This window comes from Stenella coeruleoalba (assembly GCF_951394435.1).
Source record: "Stenella coeruleoalba genome assembly, chromosome: X".
NCBI lineage: Eukaryota > Metazoa > Chordata > Mammalia > Artiodactyla > Delphinidae > Stenella > Stenella coeruleoalba.
In genome coordinates, this window is record NC_137152.1 from 122,011,743 (window position 1) to 122,024,657 (window position 12,915).

The 12,915-nt window shown below is 58.5% G+C and overlaps 1 protein-coding gene across 2 annotated transcripts in view; it reads left to right on the forward strand.

Annotated features, from left to right (window-relative positions):
* Positions 1-12,915, forward strand: part of ZNF185 (zinc finger protein 185 with LIM domain) — a 58,220-nt gene that overhangs the window by 9,985 nt on the left and 35,320 nt on the right. The window contains exons 2-11 of one of the 2 annotated variants that reach the window (XM_079910681.1): positions 2,561-2,639; positions 2,826-2,949; positions 3,190-3,255; positions 5,417-5,455; positions 5,559-5,636; positions 6,152-6,217; positions 7,015-7,101; positions 7,824-7,907; positions 8,161-8,202; positions 9,503-9,586. In XM_079910681.1, coding sequence (XP_079766807.1) covers positions 2,606-2,639; positions 2,826-2,949; positions 3,190-3,255; positions 5,417-5,455; positions 5,559-5,636; positions 6,152-6,217; positions 7,015-7,101; positions 7,824-7,907; positions 8,161-8,202; positions 9,503-9,586 — 704 coding nt within the window. In that variant the 5' untranslated portion in view covers positions 2,561-2,605. The remainder of the gene's footprint in view (positions 1-2,560; positions 2,640-2,825; positions 2,950-3,189; positions 3,256-5,416; positions 5,456-5,558; positions 5,637-6,151; positions 6,218-7,014; positions 7,102-7,823; positions 7,908-8,160; positions 8,203-9,502; positions 9,587-12,915) is intronic. The other variant, XM_079910682.1, reaches the window with a different exon arrangement.

The following is a 12,915-nucleotide window of genomic DNA, read 5'->3' on the forward strand; positions in this document are numbered from 1 at the left end:
GCACTTGAATCCTTAGGAGAGGTTACTGTGAGGGGAACTGTTGGATCAATGAGCTTGCTTTTGACACACGTGGAGACCTGTCCTCCAGAAAGATGCCCTGACTGACCTGCCCACCAGCAGTGTTTGAGAGCCGCCAGGAAATGCCCTCCTGAGTGGTCCACCCCCCATCCTCCAAAGCTGCTCGTGTCTGCAGTGAGGGTTTTCTGGTTGCCCACGGATTGGGCGGCTACTTTGCCCTGCTTTCTGAGAAGGGTCAGAGGAGGGGAATGGATGGTGGGTCTGAGAGGAGACCTGGCTCAAAGGAGCGGTGGCGCTATCGGATAAGTTAGGAGCACGGCCCCCGCCAGCCTCCAGCCCAGCGGCATAAGCAAAGGCGCGGGGACTGACTTCGCAGGGCCACGTTCCAGGGATGCTGAGGCATGTGGTCCGCTTGGAGCGCACTGTTGACATGGAGGTGTGAGAAGTGGCTGGGTCGGAGGACTGGGGAGTTTGCCCCCAGTCTTGGAGACAGTGGGGGACCAGCAGGAGGGATCAGGGGCCGATGAGTGCTGCCAGAAGGAGGCACAGATGGAAACCAGTGGACCAAGGAGGAAGGCAGAAGTCACTGCGGCCTGAACCAGCGCTGTTGTGGGGAGGGAAGGCAGGCAGTGAGGTGGAGGGAGAAGCCAGCTGTCCAGCCGGGACATAGGTTCAAATGTCATGTCCATCTGGCTGGGACTCATCACCTTAAAGTCTCCTTGTCCTGAAGCGCTGCGTTCTTCTTCAGTCCCATGAGGAGACTCTACTTCCTGACTCAGATTTCTTGTTCCATGAAAAAAGACACTTGACTTCTGAGATGAGGCGTCGGTCCTGGTCTTTGTCTGGTGAGGTGGGACAGGAAGCTGTAAAGCCAGCCCTTGCTGTGGGCTCTCGGGCGCGTCCCTGCCCCTTTGGCTTGGGGGTCCCCAGTGGCCCCTCTGCCTCTGTCATTCTGCATGTTCATGCATCTGCCCTGATTTTGGAAGTAAGTGGCTTATTTGCTTCTGATTTGACAGAAAATTTCTAGGCAACGTGGCCAACAGGCTTGTTGAGGGGAAACTGATGAGCTAAGGTCCAGAGGAGGTGAGGGACTCCCCCAAGGCCACGCGGTCAGTCAGCAGCCTCAGGAGACGGAGGGGCCGAGATCTCAGGCGGCCCAGTGGGGCCGTTCCAGGGGCTGCTGGGATGGGGCAGCTGGGCAGTGTGGTCCGACGGTCACCTATCGAGTGAGCTCTGCTCAACAGAACTCTGACGTGGCAGCCTTGGTGCAGGGCTAGGCACGCGGGGCTCCCGTTCGCAGTGATGAGGTGCCGTTCCTGGCACTCAGAGGGCTCGGGCCTGCTGGGCTGCTCGTTCGGTGCAGTTTATGGGAAATCCAGCTCTTGCTGACGGGGCAAATTTGGTTTCCTCTTGGCCCTCTGCCCTGCCCGTTTTAGTATGCCCGTGACCTCCGTGAAAACATTCCCGGGACTCTGCCAGCTGGCAGCATGGCCCGGCTGCTCAGGGCCTGGCCCTGGAGGGGCCCAGAGGGTGGCAGGCCCCTAAGAGGGAGGTCGCTGTGCCTTAGGACTGTGTGGGCAGAGCCAGGGCCCCTGCTTCCTGTCACGCCCACTCGCTTGAGGCCCAAGGGTCACTGCCTTGACTAAACCCGTGCTGGGCCAGTCCCATTCTGGAGAGCCGACTTCCTCACCCCAGCGCCTCCTGGAGCTGGAAGGTGTCGGGGACCATGACGGCCCCCCCTTCACGGGCCGCAGAAGGGCAGCGCCTGGCTCAAGGGCAGAGAGGAGACAATGGGGGAGGGCAGGGCGAAAAGACAGAGAGAGGAAGAGAAAGCAGAGCACAGGACGTTCCCTTCTTCCCCAACATGACCTCGTGCCCGAGGGTCACTAGGAGTTGGCAGTGGGGCCCCAGGCTTTCCCCACCGGAGATGGACCCAACCCCCGAACCACACGGGGCTGACACCTCCAGGCTGTGCTTGTGCTGATTAAGGACCCGCGAGGGTCTCTCCCAACGAGGATAGGTTGAGAGTCACGGCGATCTTTGCTGTCCTGGGGAGTGTTGGGCAGTTGCAAGAACAGTGGTGCCTTCTGTCCTCCCAGCAGTCCTGAAGGGTAGACACTGGGTCAGGCTGGAGAGGTCAGATGACCCGTTCAAGGTCTGCCAGATGACGACTAAGGAGTGAGAGAGACGGTCCCCCAAAGCGACCGTCCCCCAGCCTGTACCCTTCCTTCCCCCATCCCTCCTCCTGGGTCCACCAGTGTCGGCCACTGCTTCCACCCCTCCCCTACACTCGCTGGGCGGGAGTCTGGCCATCAGAGGTCTCTAAGAGAGTTGGTGGTCTGCCTGTCTCAGCCATCTCTCCAACAGAGAGCCCCTGGCAGGCCATGCCATGCTTCCCAGTGTGCAGCCCAGCGGCGGCCTCTGCCCAGACTCCACCCAAAGGACAGTCTGCATGGTCTCAATTTGCCAAGGACCGTACGGTGACCCACGAGCCATTATAAATGCATGAAGTGACAAGCCATGTGCTTGCCTTTGCCCCCAGGAGCCCTGCTGAATCCACTGAGAAGGGACGTTCAGAGCAAACACCATGAGTATCTCAGCTCTCGGAGGAGGCAGCAAAGGTGAGGCCTGGGTGCCCTCTTGTCCTGGGCTTGGTACGTGGCTGCCTCCTTCCAGGCCTGCCCTGCAAGGCACAGCACTGCCTGGGCAGCCGAGTGACAGCAACGTATTGGGAGGGCTGGAAAGGAGGCCTCGGGGTCCTGGGGCTGGGCTCCACTTCTGATGCTGCCTGGCCTTGCCGCCACCAGGGAAGCCTCTCCCACCGGGTGAGGAGGAACGCAATAATGTCCTCAAGCAGATGAAGGTTCGGACCACGCTGAAGGGGGACAAGAGCTGGATCACCAAGCAGGATGAATCGGAGAGCCACACCCTGTAAGTCCAGGAGGCCAGGAGGGCCGGCAGCGACAGGCTGGGCGTGGGGTGGCACTCCATGGGCCACACTCAGTCTAAGTCACAGGGTGAGAAAGGCGCGGCTGCCAGGGCGTGCGTGGACACACACGCCTCTGCAGTGTGGACGCAGGCCCGGGAAGGAGAAGGTGAGACGGGAACGGTGGGCCAAGTTCCTGGGGTACATGTAGTGGCCGCCCGCTTTTGTGTCCCCTCTTTCCTCAGCGAGCTGCCCTCGGGCCGGAGTCGTGCCATATCTTTCTCTTCAGCTGGGGAGGTCCCGAAGGCCAGGTAAGAAGTGGTGCCCAGGTGGCCGGTGGGTGGGCCCTGCGCTGCAGCCTTTGGCGGACGCTGAGTCATTTGAACTCCACAGGAAGGATGGCTTTTCCACTCTGCTCCTTCCTGGGGAAAGGAGTGCAGGAGTCGCTGGGTCCAGGTCCATGGCTTCAGCTGTCAACTGGGATCAAAACTGTCACTGAGCATAATAATAAAGTCTTAGCTCCAAAATGCGAAGCTCTGCCAGAGCGTATGGGATTATAAAAGCAAATGCACATTATCAGGCACAGGGCCCCTCACCGCCGCGGCCCCTCCCGCTGCGGAGCACAGGCTCCGGACGCGCAGGCCCAGCGGCCATGGCTCACGGGCCCAGCCGCTCCGCGGCATGTGGGATCCTCCCGAACCGGGGCACGAACCCGCGTCCCCTGCATCGGCAGGCGGACCCCCAACCACTGCGCCACCAGGGAAGCCCAGGCACATTTTTAAAAAGGCAATACCCACAGGTCTGGACAACTTCAGTTTTATGCAAATTCTGCAAGCTCTAAGACGTGCTTACTTGTCACGTTTTTGTTGTATCAGCACAGCGTCCCAAGTGCCAGGGGAGACTCACACACTTGCCCCAACTCTCTCCCAAGTTCAAGATGACATATCTTGACAGCTGGCCGAGGGGAACCAGCTCTTCTCTCTGTTTCAAGGACTTTTGCATAATGGCATCCAGGGAGGCTCTGAAGGGTGGGCACATCCTGCCCGTATGGGGAGGAACTACTCCTGAGAAGTGCGGGGTTAGGGTTAGGGGGACCCCTCAATTCAGGCTTGATCCTTGCTTCAAAGAGCCAGCAGTTAGCAGTTGAGTGCAGGGCCAGTGCCTTCCTGGGGTGGTGGTACAGGCAGTGGCAGCAGCTGGAAGGCAGGCGTCCAAGTTCACTGCTAGCCACAGGGGCTCCCTCCGGCAACTATGCGCTTGCCCGTAATCTCTCAATGACTCAGCACCTGTTACCTGCCAGGTCCTGTGTTGGGCACAGAGTACACAACCCTCTCCTCAGGGAACTGACATCCTCACCAGGAACACGGGCACGTCCTGAGTAGAGAGATGAGCGTGAAAGAGAGAATTGCGGACTGTGATAGCGGCAGTTGGCCAGAGCCTGAGCACAGTTCAAAGATAATCCATTCGTTGGAGAGTATGTTTACTTTGGGGGTGCAGTTCTCAGCCTGGGCTTTGGTTTGGGAGTATATTTGGAAAACACGTGGGATAAGTGACCTTTCTTTCTCGGGTTCCACTCCAAGCGTTCCTGTAACTTGGTCACCTCCAGGAGGCCATGCCCTGTTAGGGACAGGGTCCATGGGGATGGAGAACACTGGGGCTCTGCACTGCCCTCCCAGCTGCTCCAGCCCCAAGCTCCCCTATTCCTGGACAGAAGAGCCATCTGCCGAGTCTTTGTCTCCTGCCTCTGATCCCAGAACTCACAGCCCTGCTTCCCCAGCACTACCAGCTCTTGCCTGCCCACACCCCTCACCCGAGTCCTCTGAGCCCCCGCCCAGGCGGAAAGTGCCCAGCACATGGAGGCTAATGTTTTCCAGGCACTGACCAAGCCCTGGCCGTGCCTTCCGGTCCTAAACTTCCATCAAGCCTTGTGACGTGGGCATCGCACGGGCTGGGGGAGGGGGGCTCAAGCGGAGCGGGAAGGAAAGGGCGGCTGGCTCCTGCCTGGCTCTGCCCCTTGGGCCCTCATGAGTCTTCCTGGAGGGGGCTGGGCAGAGTAGGGGGTCAGATCAGGTTAGGGGCTCTGCCTGATGTCGCCTCAGCCCCAGACCTCTGAGCACAGAGCCTCCAGCCTGAGCTGGGTCAGCTCTGAGAGGGGAGGGGAGGAGGGCTGTCAGAACAGGGAGAAACCGGACTTTGGAGGGGACGCCTCTGTATAAATGCCCTTCCTGGGCACGTGCTGTGAGCCAGGGCCCCGAAGAATCGGCCTGGGGTACCTTTCTTGGGGGGCATGAGGGAGACAGGCAGAGCAGGACAGGTAGCCCAGCTAGGGGTGCAGGCGTGGCTGGATTTCTTGCGAAGCAGCTGGCCACTGTCGCTCCCCTCATTCTGCCTGCACTGGGACACCCAGCAGCCAACCCGCTTTGCCGTCACTGGGCAGCCTGGCTTCACACCATCCTTCTTCTCTCTTGGCAGGCCCCCGAGCGCGAGGGCTCCCACCGGCTATATCATCCGGTAGGTGACCACAGGACCCTGCCCACCTCCCCATGCCCACCCGCACTGCCCCCAGCTTCTCCCAGGGGTCTCACGGTGCTGCTTCTCCCGGGCTCTCTTTCAGGGGAGTGTTCACCAAGCCTGTAGACAGCTCGTCTCAGCCCCAGCAGCACTTACCCAAGGCCAACGGAGCTCCAAAACGGTGTGTTCACAGGGTGCTGGCCAGTTGGCCCGTGAGAGGTGTGAGGGCCCAGGCCACGCTCAGGCCAGAGAGAGTCCTCTGCCTGTCGCTGAGGGGGTGGGGGGGGGTGGCAGGTGTCTTCCTGTGTAAGGCAAGGCCCTGGACCACTACCAGTGCCCTTGTCCTTGAGACAAGGTCACTGAGACAGAGGCACCGGGAGGAGGCTGGGTGGGAGCCCTGACTCGCTGGTAACTGCCCTGAGCTGTGTGCTTTAGGCCACCTTCTTCCCGACGGGCTGAGCTGGCACCGGGCTGAACCTGGGCTTCATCAGAAAAGCAGGACCAAGGTGGCTGAGGGGTCTGTGGCAAGAGGGCTGCTCTGCACAGCTGTTCTGGGTATCTGGCAGGGCTGAGAGCAGAGAGGAAAGGGCGCCAGCACCCCCTGTCCACCTGCCACATGCCCGCTGGGCCACGTAGGCAAATCTGGAAGCAAGAGGGCCCTGCGGGTGGACTCACAGAAATTCCTTGCCTCTGCAGCGCTGCCGGGCCTCCCCGCCCCTCCTCCTCTGGCTACAGGATGACCACAGAGGATTACAAGAAGCTGTGAGTATGCAATCACAGGCTCAGCTTGGTGCCCTCCTCCAAGGACGAGCCCGAACCCTGGGCCCGCTGCGGGCAGCTGGCTGCTTGCCTCTGGGCACAGCCAGGTCTGAGCACAGCCCAGGAGCGCAAGTCCTGCCGGCCTGACATCCCTGCCAGCTGCCACTGTGGCCTGGAACCCACCAGAGGTTGACAAGCTCCAGAAAATTGGACAGTGTGCACATTGTACTTCTGATCTGAAGCAAAGCAGGGGCTGTAGGAAGCTTGTAGAAGGAGCTAGTGGGTCTGGAGAAAGTGTCATGGGTCATGGCCCTAGCTGTTTCCTGGGCTGGGCCGAACTGGGCGGGCACCTGGTGAGCCCAAGCATTCTGCTGGCCCTGGCAGCCAGTCACCTATGGGCACTTGGTGCCTAACTCTGGCCTGCTTCTTGGATATAAATCTTTGGGATTCCCTCTGGAGCTCCCCTTGTGGCCCCCGTCCAAGCCCCTCTCCTGTGTGCCCAGGGCCCGCATTCCCAGGGCCCCACGTCTTTATATACTGTTTGTCCCTTGTCACCATCATCCAGTGACACAGAGCAGCTAGGGAAACTTTCTGGAGAACAGATGAGGCTTGAACTGGGTCCTGGGGTACAGCAAGGGTTGGAACAGGGACAGATAGCAAGTGTAGCTTTCGAAGAGAAAGAAGCGGCGCGAGCAGAGTCCAGGGGCAACCAAGCCGCTGAGGGTGGCGGCCTGTGACAGGGAGCAGGGGCAGACGTAGAGGGACGAGCGGCCATAACTGCCAGCTTCTTCACCCCCCAGGGCACCCTACAACGTCAGGCGCAGCTCAGCGGCAGGGGCTGCTGAAGACGAGGAGGTGCCCTTCTCTTCTGATGAGCAGAAACGGAGGTAGCGGTGCCTGCTGGGCGTCCCGTGGGCCGGGCGGGGCTCAGGTCTCTGAAGCCTGGTGCACCACATGCGGAGCATCGGTGCTGGTCTGTTGGCTGGAGGGTCGCTGCCAGCACAGGTGGCACTCCTGGAACCCCAGAACTACCCACTCAGTGCTGGGCCAGCCCAGGGGACCCTCTTATGAACCTTCGAAGAGGGCAGAACCTAGGTAATGAGGAATTTCTATAGTTTGTTAAAAAGGTTCCTGAGCAAATTGGACCAAAACAGGCAGTGCGTGGTGCCCTGGTAGAAGCCTCCTGTATGTGCCTGGGGGCAGCGCCAGGCTCCAGAGGTGGCCACGCCCCTTGCCCCAAAGTGAGGGTTGGATGCTTGGGCAGCAGCTCGGCTCCGAGCTCAGCCCGCCCTCACTCCCAACATCTGCTGGCCCCTCCGTGACTTAGGAAACACGCCAAAGCCCCCCACGCTGAAGGCCCAGCAGACAGGCAGTCCTAAGGGCAGAGTCAACAGTAGCAGGGGTCCCCAGGCCTCGGAGGTACCGGGGAAGAGCCGAGAGCTCCAGAGCCAGGCTGCCGGGCATCGACGGCCCACTCTGCCGCCCTCTAGGTGTGGGGTCTCGGGCAGCTCCCTAAAGCGCCCCCTGCCTCCCGAGTAGCTGCCTGGCTAGGCTGGCAGAGCAAGCCCCTCCTCATGCCATCAGATGCCCCCTCCCTGTGCCACCCCAGGTCAGAGGCTGCCAGCAGTGTGGTGAGGAAGACAGCTCCCCGGGAGCATTCCTACGTCCTGTCGGCGGCCAAGAAGAGTGCCAGGTGAGCTGTGGCTCAGCTACCAACCCGCTCCCTGCTCCGGGCCACTTCCCTTCCCTTCAGGGCTCTGGTCTTCCTCTGGCTGGTGACGGGCGGGTTGAGAGGGCCCTCCTAACCAGACCTTCTGGGACTCTCAGATCTACTTTCTGGAAACCTGAGAGGTCTGGCTGCCGCCATCAGGGTAGGCAAGGTGCTGGGAGTGATGTCACCTGGCTGTGGGTTCTGCCCAACTTGTCACCTCTCTGCCTTCTTCCAGCAGCCTCGCCCAGGAGACACAGGCCCCGTTCATCGCAAAGAGGTAAGTGTCGGCAAAGGGAAGGTCTTCCATTGGCAGGGGTGGAGTGTGGGGAGAGCAGGCGCAGGGTGGGATGCGGTCACTGTCCCTGAGTAGAGGGAGCTGTGAGGGGCTGGTGGCTTCTGTTTGGAAGCCAAGGAAGCACGTGGGTGGCAGCCAACGCTGCGCAGGCAGGAGCTTGGCTGAGAGAACCCGGCCCCCGACCCAAGACGGAGCTTTAGGTGTTTCCAAGGCCCTGGGCTGCAGAAAAGTCGTCCCTTTGCCCTGTTGCCCACCCTACCAGGGGTGGGCCGGACAGTGCCTTGGTGGGACGGATCATTGGGCTGGAGTCCAGAGGCTTGTCATTGGGGGCGCCTGCCTGACCAGGCCCTCGGAAGTGACCATGACACTGGAGATGGACCCTAAAGGGTGAACAGGGTTCAATGGGCCATGATCGGGATATCAAGACACTCCAGCTGAATGAGGGAGGGATGGTGCCATCCGTTGACAGGACATCTTCTGGGAAACGGGAGTATTTGGGGAGGAGAGGGAAGAAACTTCTGGCCAGTTGAAATTTAGGGGTATTCTACTGGGTAGAGAGGGAAGATATCCATGACGAGCTGAGGACTGAAAAACAAGGAGGACTCGGCATACCAGGTGTTCCAGGCAGAGAGTGGTGGCAGCATGACGGGAGTGACAGATAATGCTGTCCTCCTCCTGGCTGCATGAGGTTCCTGGGACTGTGATATCAGAGTACCACAAACCGGCACTTTGCGGGAACTGGCACAAGGTCCAGGAACAGATTGTCTCCCAGTTCTGGAGGCTACAAGTCCGAGATCAATGTGTGGGCAGGCTTGGTTCCTTCTGGGAGCTGTGAGGGAGAAGCCGTCTCAGGCCTCTCTCTCGGCATCTGCTGTTGCCGGCAGTCCTTGACTTGTAGACACATCACTCCTATCTCTGCCCCCATCATCACATGACCTTCTTTTCTCTGTGTGTCTGTGTCCAAATTTCCCTCTTATAAGGACAACAGTCATGGATTTAGGGCTCACCCTACCCCAGTGTGACCTCATTGTAACTTGATGACAAATTGGTTGCGAAGACTCTATTTCCAAATAAGATCACATTCCCAGGTTCCAGAAAGACATGAGTTCTGGTGGGATGCTGTTCAACCCAGTGTTCTGCCCTTAGCCCAAGCCGGAGTTGCTAAGCCATAAACACCACTGAAAGAACGCATGTCCCTCAGGGTCTGCGAGCTCCGGGGCAGCTTCGCAGGCCAAGAGTGCCCTGAGGATAGCGGTGCATCTGTTTCTCTTCTTGCCCAAAGGATTGAGGTGGTGGATGAGGACGGGCCTTCCAAGAAAAGCCAGGACCCACCTGCTCTGGCGCGATCCCCTCCCGGCTCGAGCAGGTAATCAATTGCTCATCTCCGCCCAGGGCTGGTGACTGCCAGGTCACCTCCCTACAGGACCTCAGGGTCAGTGTCCCTGTATGCCCAGTGACAGGATGGGGCCCAGAAATCAGTAAGGGCCTCTCTGGCTGGATGTCCTGGGGTTGAAAGGCGCAAAACAGCCTGGTCTCCTGGGAGACAGTGCTTCGGTCTTGTCTGTTTCGTGCTTATCTGTGTCAACTTAACCCTTCCACCACTGAGTCCAGTGGCATCCCGAGGAAAAGTACCAGCTGTGGGATGTGAGGGGGTCTGTGGCCAGGGCACTAGCCCTGCTATTCTCAGGTGGGTGCCAAGAACTGGCTCTGGCCTCTGAGGCCCTCAGGTGGGAGGGTCTGGCAGCGGGGTGACAGGGCAGGGACAGGCTGAGCGTGGGTAATCTCACTCCACGTGGGGCTCTGATTTGCCCTGATTTCTGAGCCCCAGAGTCTCCGGGCAGATAATGGCTCTCTCTTGTCTGCAGGCCAAAGGCAATCAATACCTCCTTGTACTTTGAGCTGAATCATGCTAAGTCCTGCCGACAGTGCCACTGCCTCTGGGGCTGTTACAGGTCTTGGAATTGCCACTGCATGTCCCACACGCCCCTCCCCGACTCAAGCCCCACAACCATTTGTATGTGACCTCGGTCCTTGGGGCCACCTCTTCTGTGCCGGGAGGGAGACAGGACACCCTAAGAACTTTTGAACAAGTAGGAAAATTTGAGAGCTCTTCTCGAGGTAGCACTGATGGGACATGGTGATTGATGGAACCTGGGGGCTTAGTTTGCCAGAGCTGCTGTAACAAAGTACCACAAACTGGGTGACTCAGGTAACCCAGTTATTGTCTCCCAGTTATGGAGGCTGCAAGTCCAAGGTCAAGGTGTTGTCAGGGTTTCTCCTTAAGACCTCTCTCCTTGGCGTGTAGACACCTGTCTTCTCCCTGCGTCTCTTACAAGGTCTTCCTCTGTGTGTCTGTGTTCTGACCTCCTCTTCTTATGAGGATATTAGTCGTATTAGATTAGGGGCCACCCTACTCAAGTATGACGTCATCTTTATTATATCTGCAACGACCTTATTCCAAATAAGCTCACGTTCTGAGGCACTGGGGATTAGGACTTAAATATATAAATTTTGGAGGGGACATAATCCAGCAAAAACAATGCACATCTCTGAATTCTCCTTAATTTCTCTTTTGAATAAAAGAAAGCGATTAATGTTGGTTTCAGATGCCTTCTGAAAGAACATAGGAGGAGGAAGTAGGTTGTGCTATATTCTCATTTGAGAGGCATTTTAACATTTATTCCAGAATATTCCTTTGGATGTTCCCTACCCGTCACCTGCTGTCATAGCAAGATGGCTGTCTGTCCTGCTCAGGCTGCCATAACGAAGTCCCCCAAACTGGTGGCTCAGACGATGGAAATGTATTGTCTCACAGTTCTGGAGGCTGGTTTATGGCAAAGTAGGAAAGGAGAGTTTCACAGCCTGGTCCCCAGGCCCCTCCGCAAGCGTGTCCCTGCCCCATCCCCCTTGGCTTGGGTCTGAAGGTCAGCTTCTCAGCCACCTAGGAGGGGCTCCCCTGTCTAGGCACCAAACCCTTCAGGGACCTCAGAGGGGAGCAGAAGGAGTGCCGCACAAGGATGCCCTGTCTTCCTCCGGACCCCTGACCTGCCTGGGTGCCTCAAAGGCTTCTCAGCACCAAGTGTACAAATCTGAGCTCCTGTCTCCACTATCAGCCCCCTCCCCTCCCCCCTCCACCGCTCACCTGTGGCAATGGCCCTCCCTCCAGGCACCATGGGGCTGGTTTCTTGGGTTCAGCTCATTTCCCCACCTTCCAAACTGAGCTCACTCAGATACCTTCTGTCAGAGAAACTGGCCTGTGTGAGAGCCCCAGGCCTGGCTGCTGCCCCATCACAGCGCCGCTCAGGCTTTCTTGGCTCTCTGCCCCACCTGATCAAGGTGGGGCCTGGAGGCTGGGCCCCAACATGCTGCCTGGCAGAGGGGCTGGGGAGCAGTGAGTAAGAGCACAGCTTCTGGCACAAGGCAAAACCCTGGCATTGCCCTGTACTGTACTGTGTGACCTTGAGTAAGTCACTTTACCTCTCTGTGCCCCAGTGCCCTCATGTGTGAAATAGGGAGCAGTGATGCGTACCTCCAGAGGCCGTCCCAAATCCCATATGGGATAGTACACATAAAGCCCTTTGCACATTGCCTGGGTGCTGGTGTGGTCGGGCGCTTCCTGATTTGCTGGGCCCTTCAACAAATGGAGAGACCAACATCGGCACCTGCTGGTCTCAGAGGGAAATGCCGCTGTGGGTGCCTGAGAAGGATCTACTGCCTCTGTACGAATTTGCTGGGGCTTCCGTGACAAGGTACCAGAAACTGGGTGGATTAAACAACAGAGAGTTGTCCTTCCGCAGCTCTAGAGGCCAGAAGTTAAATGAAGGAAGGTGTCAGCAGGGCTGTGTGCTCCTCCGAAGGCTCTGGGGTAGAATCTGTTCCAGGCCTTTCTCTCAGCTTCTGGTAGTGCAGTCAGCCCTTGGCGCCTCTTAGCTTGTAGGTGCATCCCTCCACCCTCTGCTTCTATCATCACGTGGCTGTCTTCCCTCTGTGTGTCTGTGTTCAAATGTCCCCTTTCTGTAAGGACGCCAGTCATATTGGATTAGGATGCATCCTACTGCAGTACAACCTTATCTTAACTAATTACCTCCGCAGAGACCCTATTTCCAAATAGGGTCACGTTCACGCAGATACCTGGGTTACAACTTCAGCATCCCTTTTAGCGAGGACACAATGCAACCTGTAACAGGACCCCTGGAAGAGGTACCATTTGAGCTGGGCCTTTGAGAAGAAATCGCCCAGGAGCAGGGTACTGAGGGACAGGCGCCAGCTGGCGTCCCCATTTCCCCTCTGACATAGCTAGAAACGCCAGGGAGAAGGTATGCTTTACTTGCCTGTGACGTCCCCAAGTGGGACGTGTCCTTGTTCCCTGGCACCATGTGCTTTAGATGGGACAGAGTAGCGACAGCAGCCCGGGGCTTTACGCTGTCTTCGTGGCTATCATGGAGCCAGGCGCAGGTCAGAGCTACCTGCGTGCACCAGGCCCTCGCTGGTCTTTCATGTGCAGAGAGGCCCTGTCTCTGGCAGCCCTTCCATTTCCTCTGGTCATCTGCAGTGTCCAGGAGGGGCAGAGATGAGCATCCCACCGACCTGGCCTCCACGAGCTCCTAGTCTAGGTTGGAGCCAGATGCCACGGTCAACTCCAGGGGGACTACTCGGACGACTCAAGTCCCTGTCTCCACCCTGTACCCCCCACCC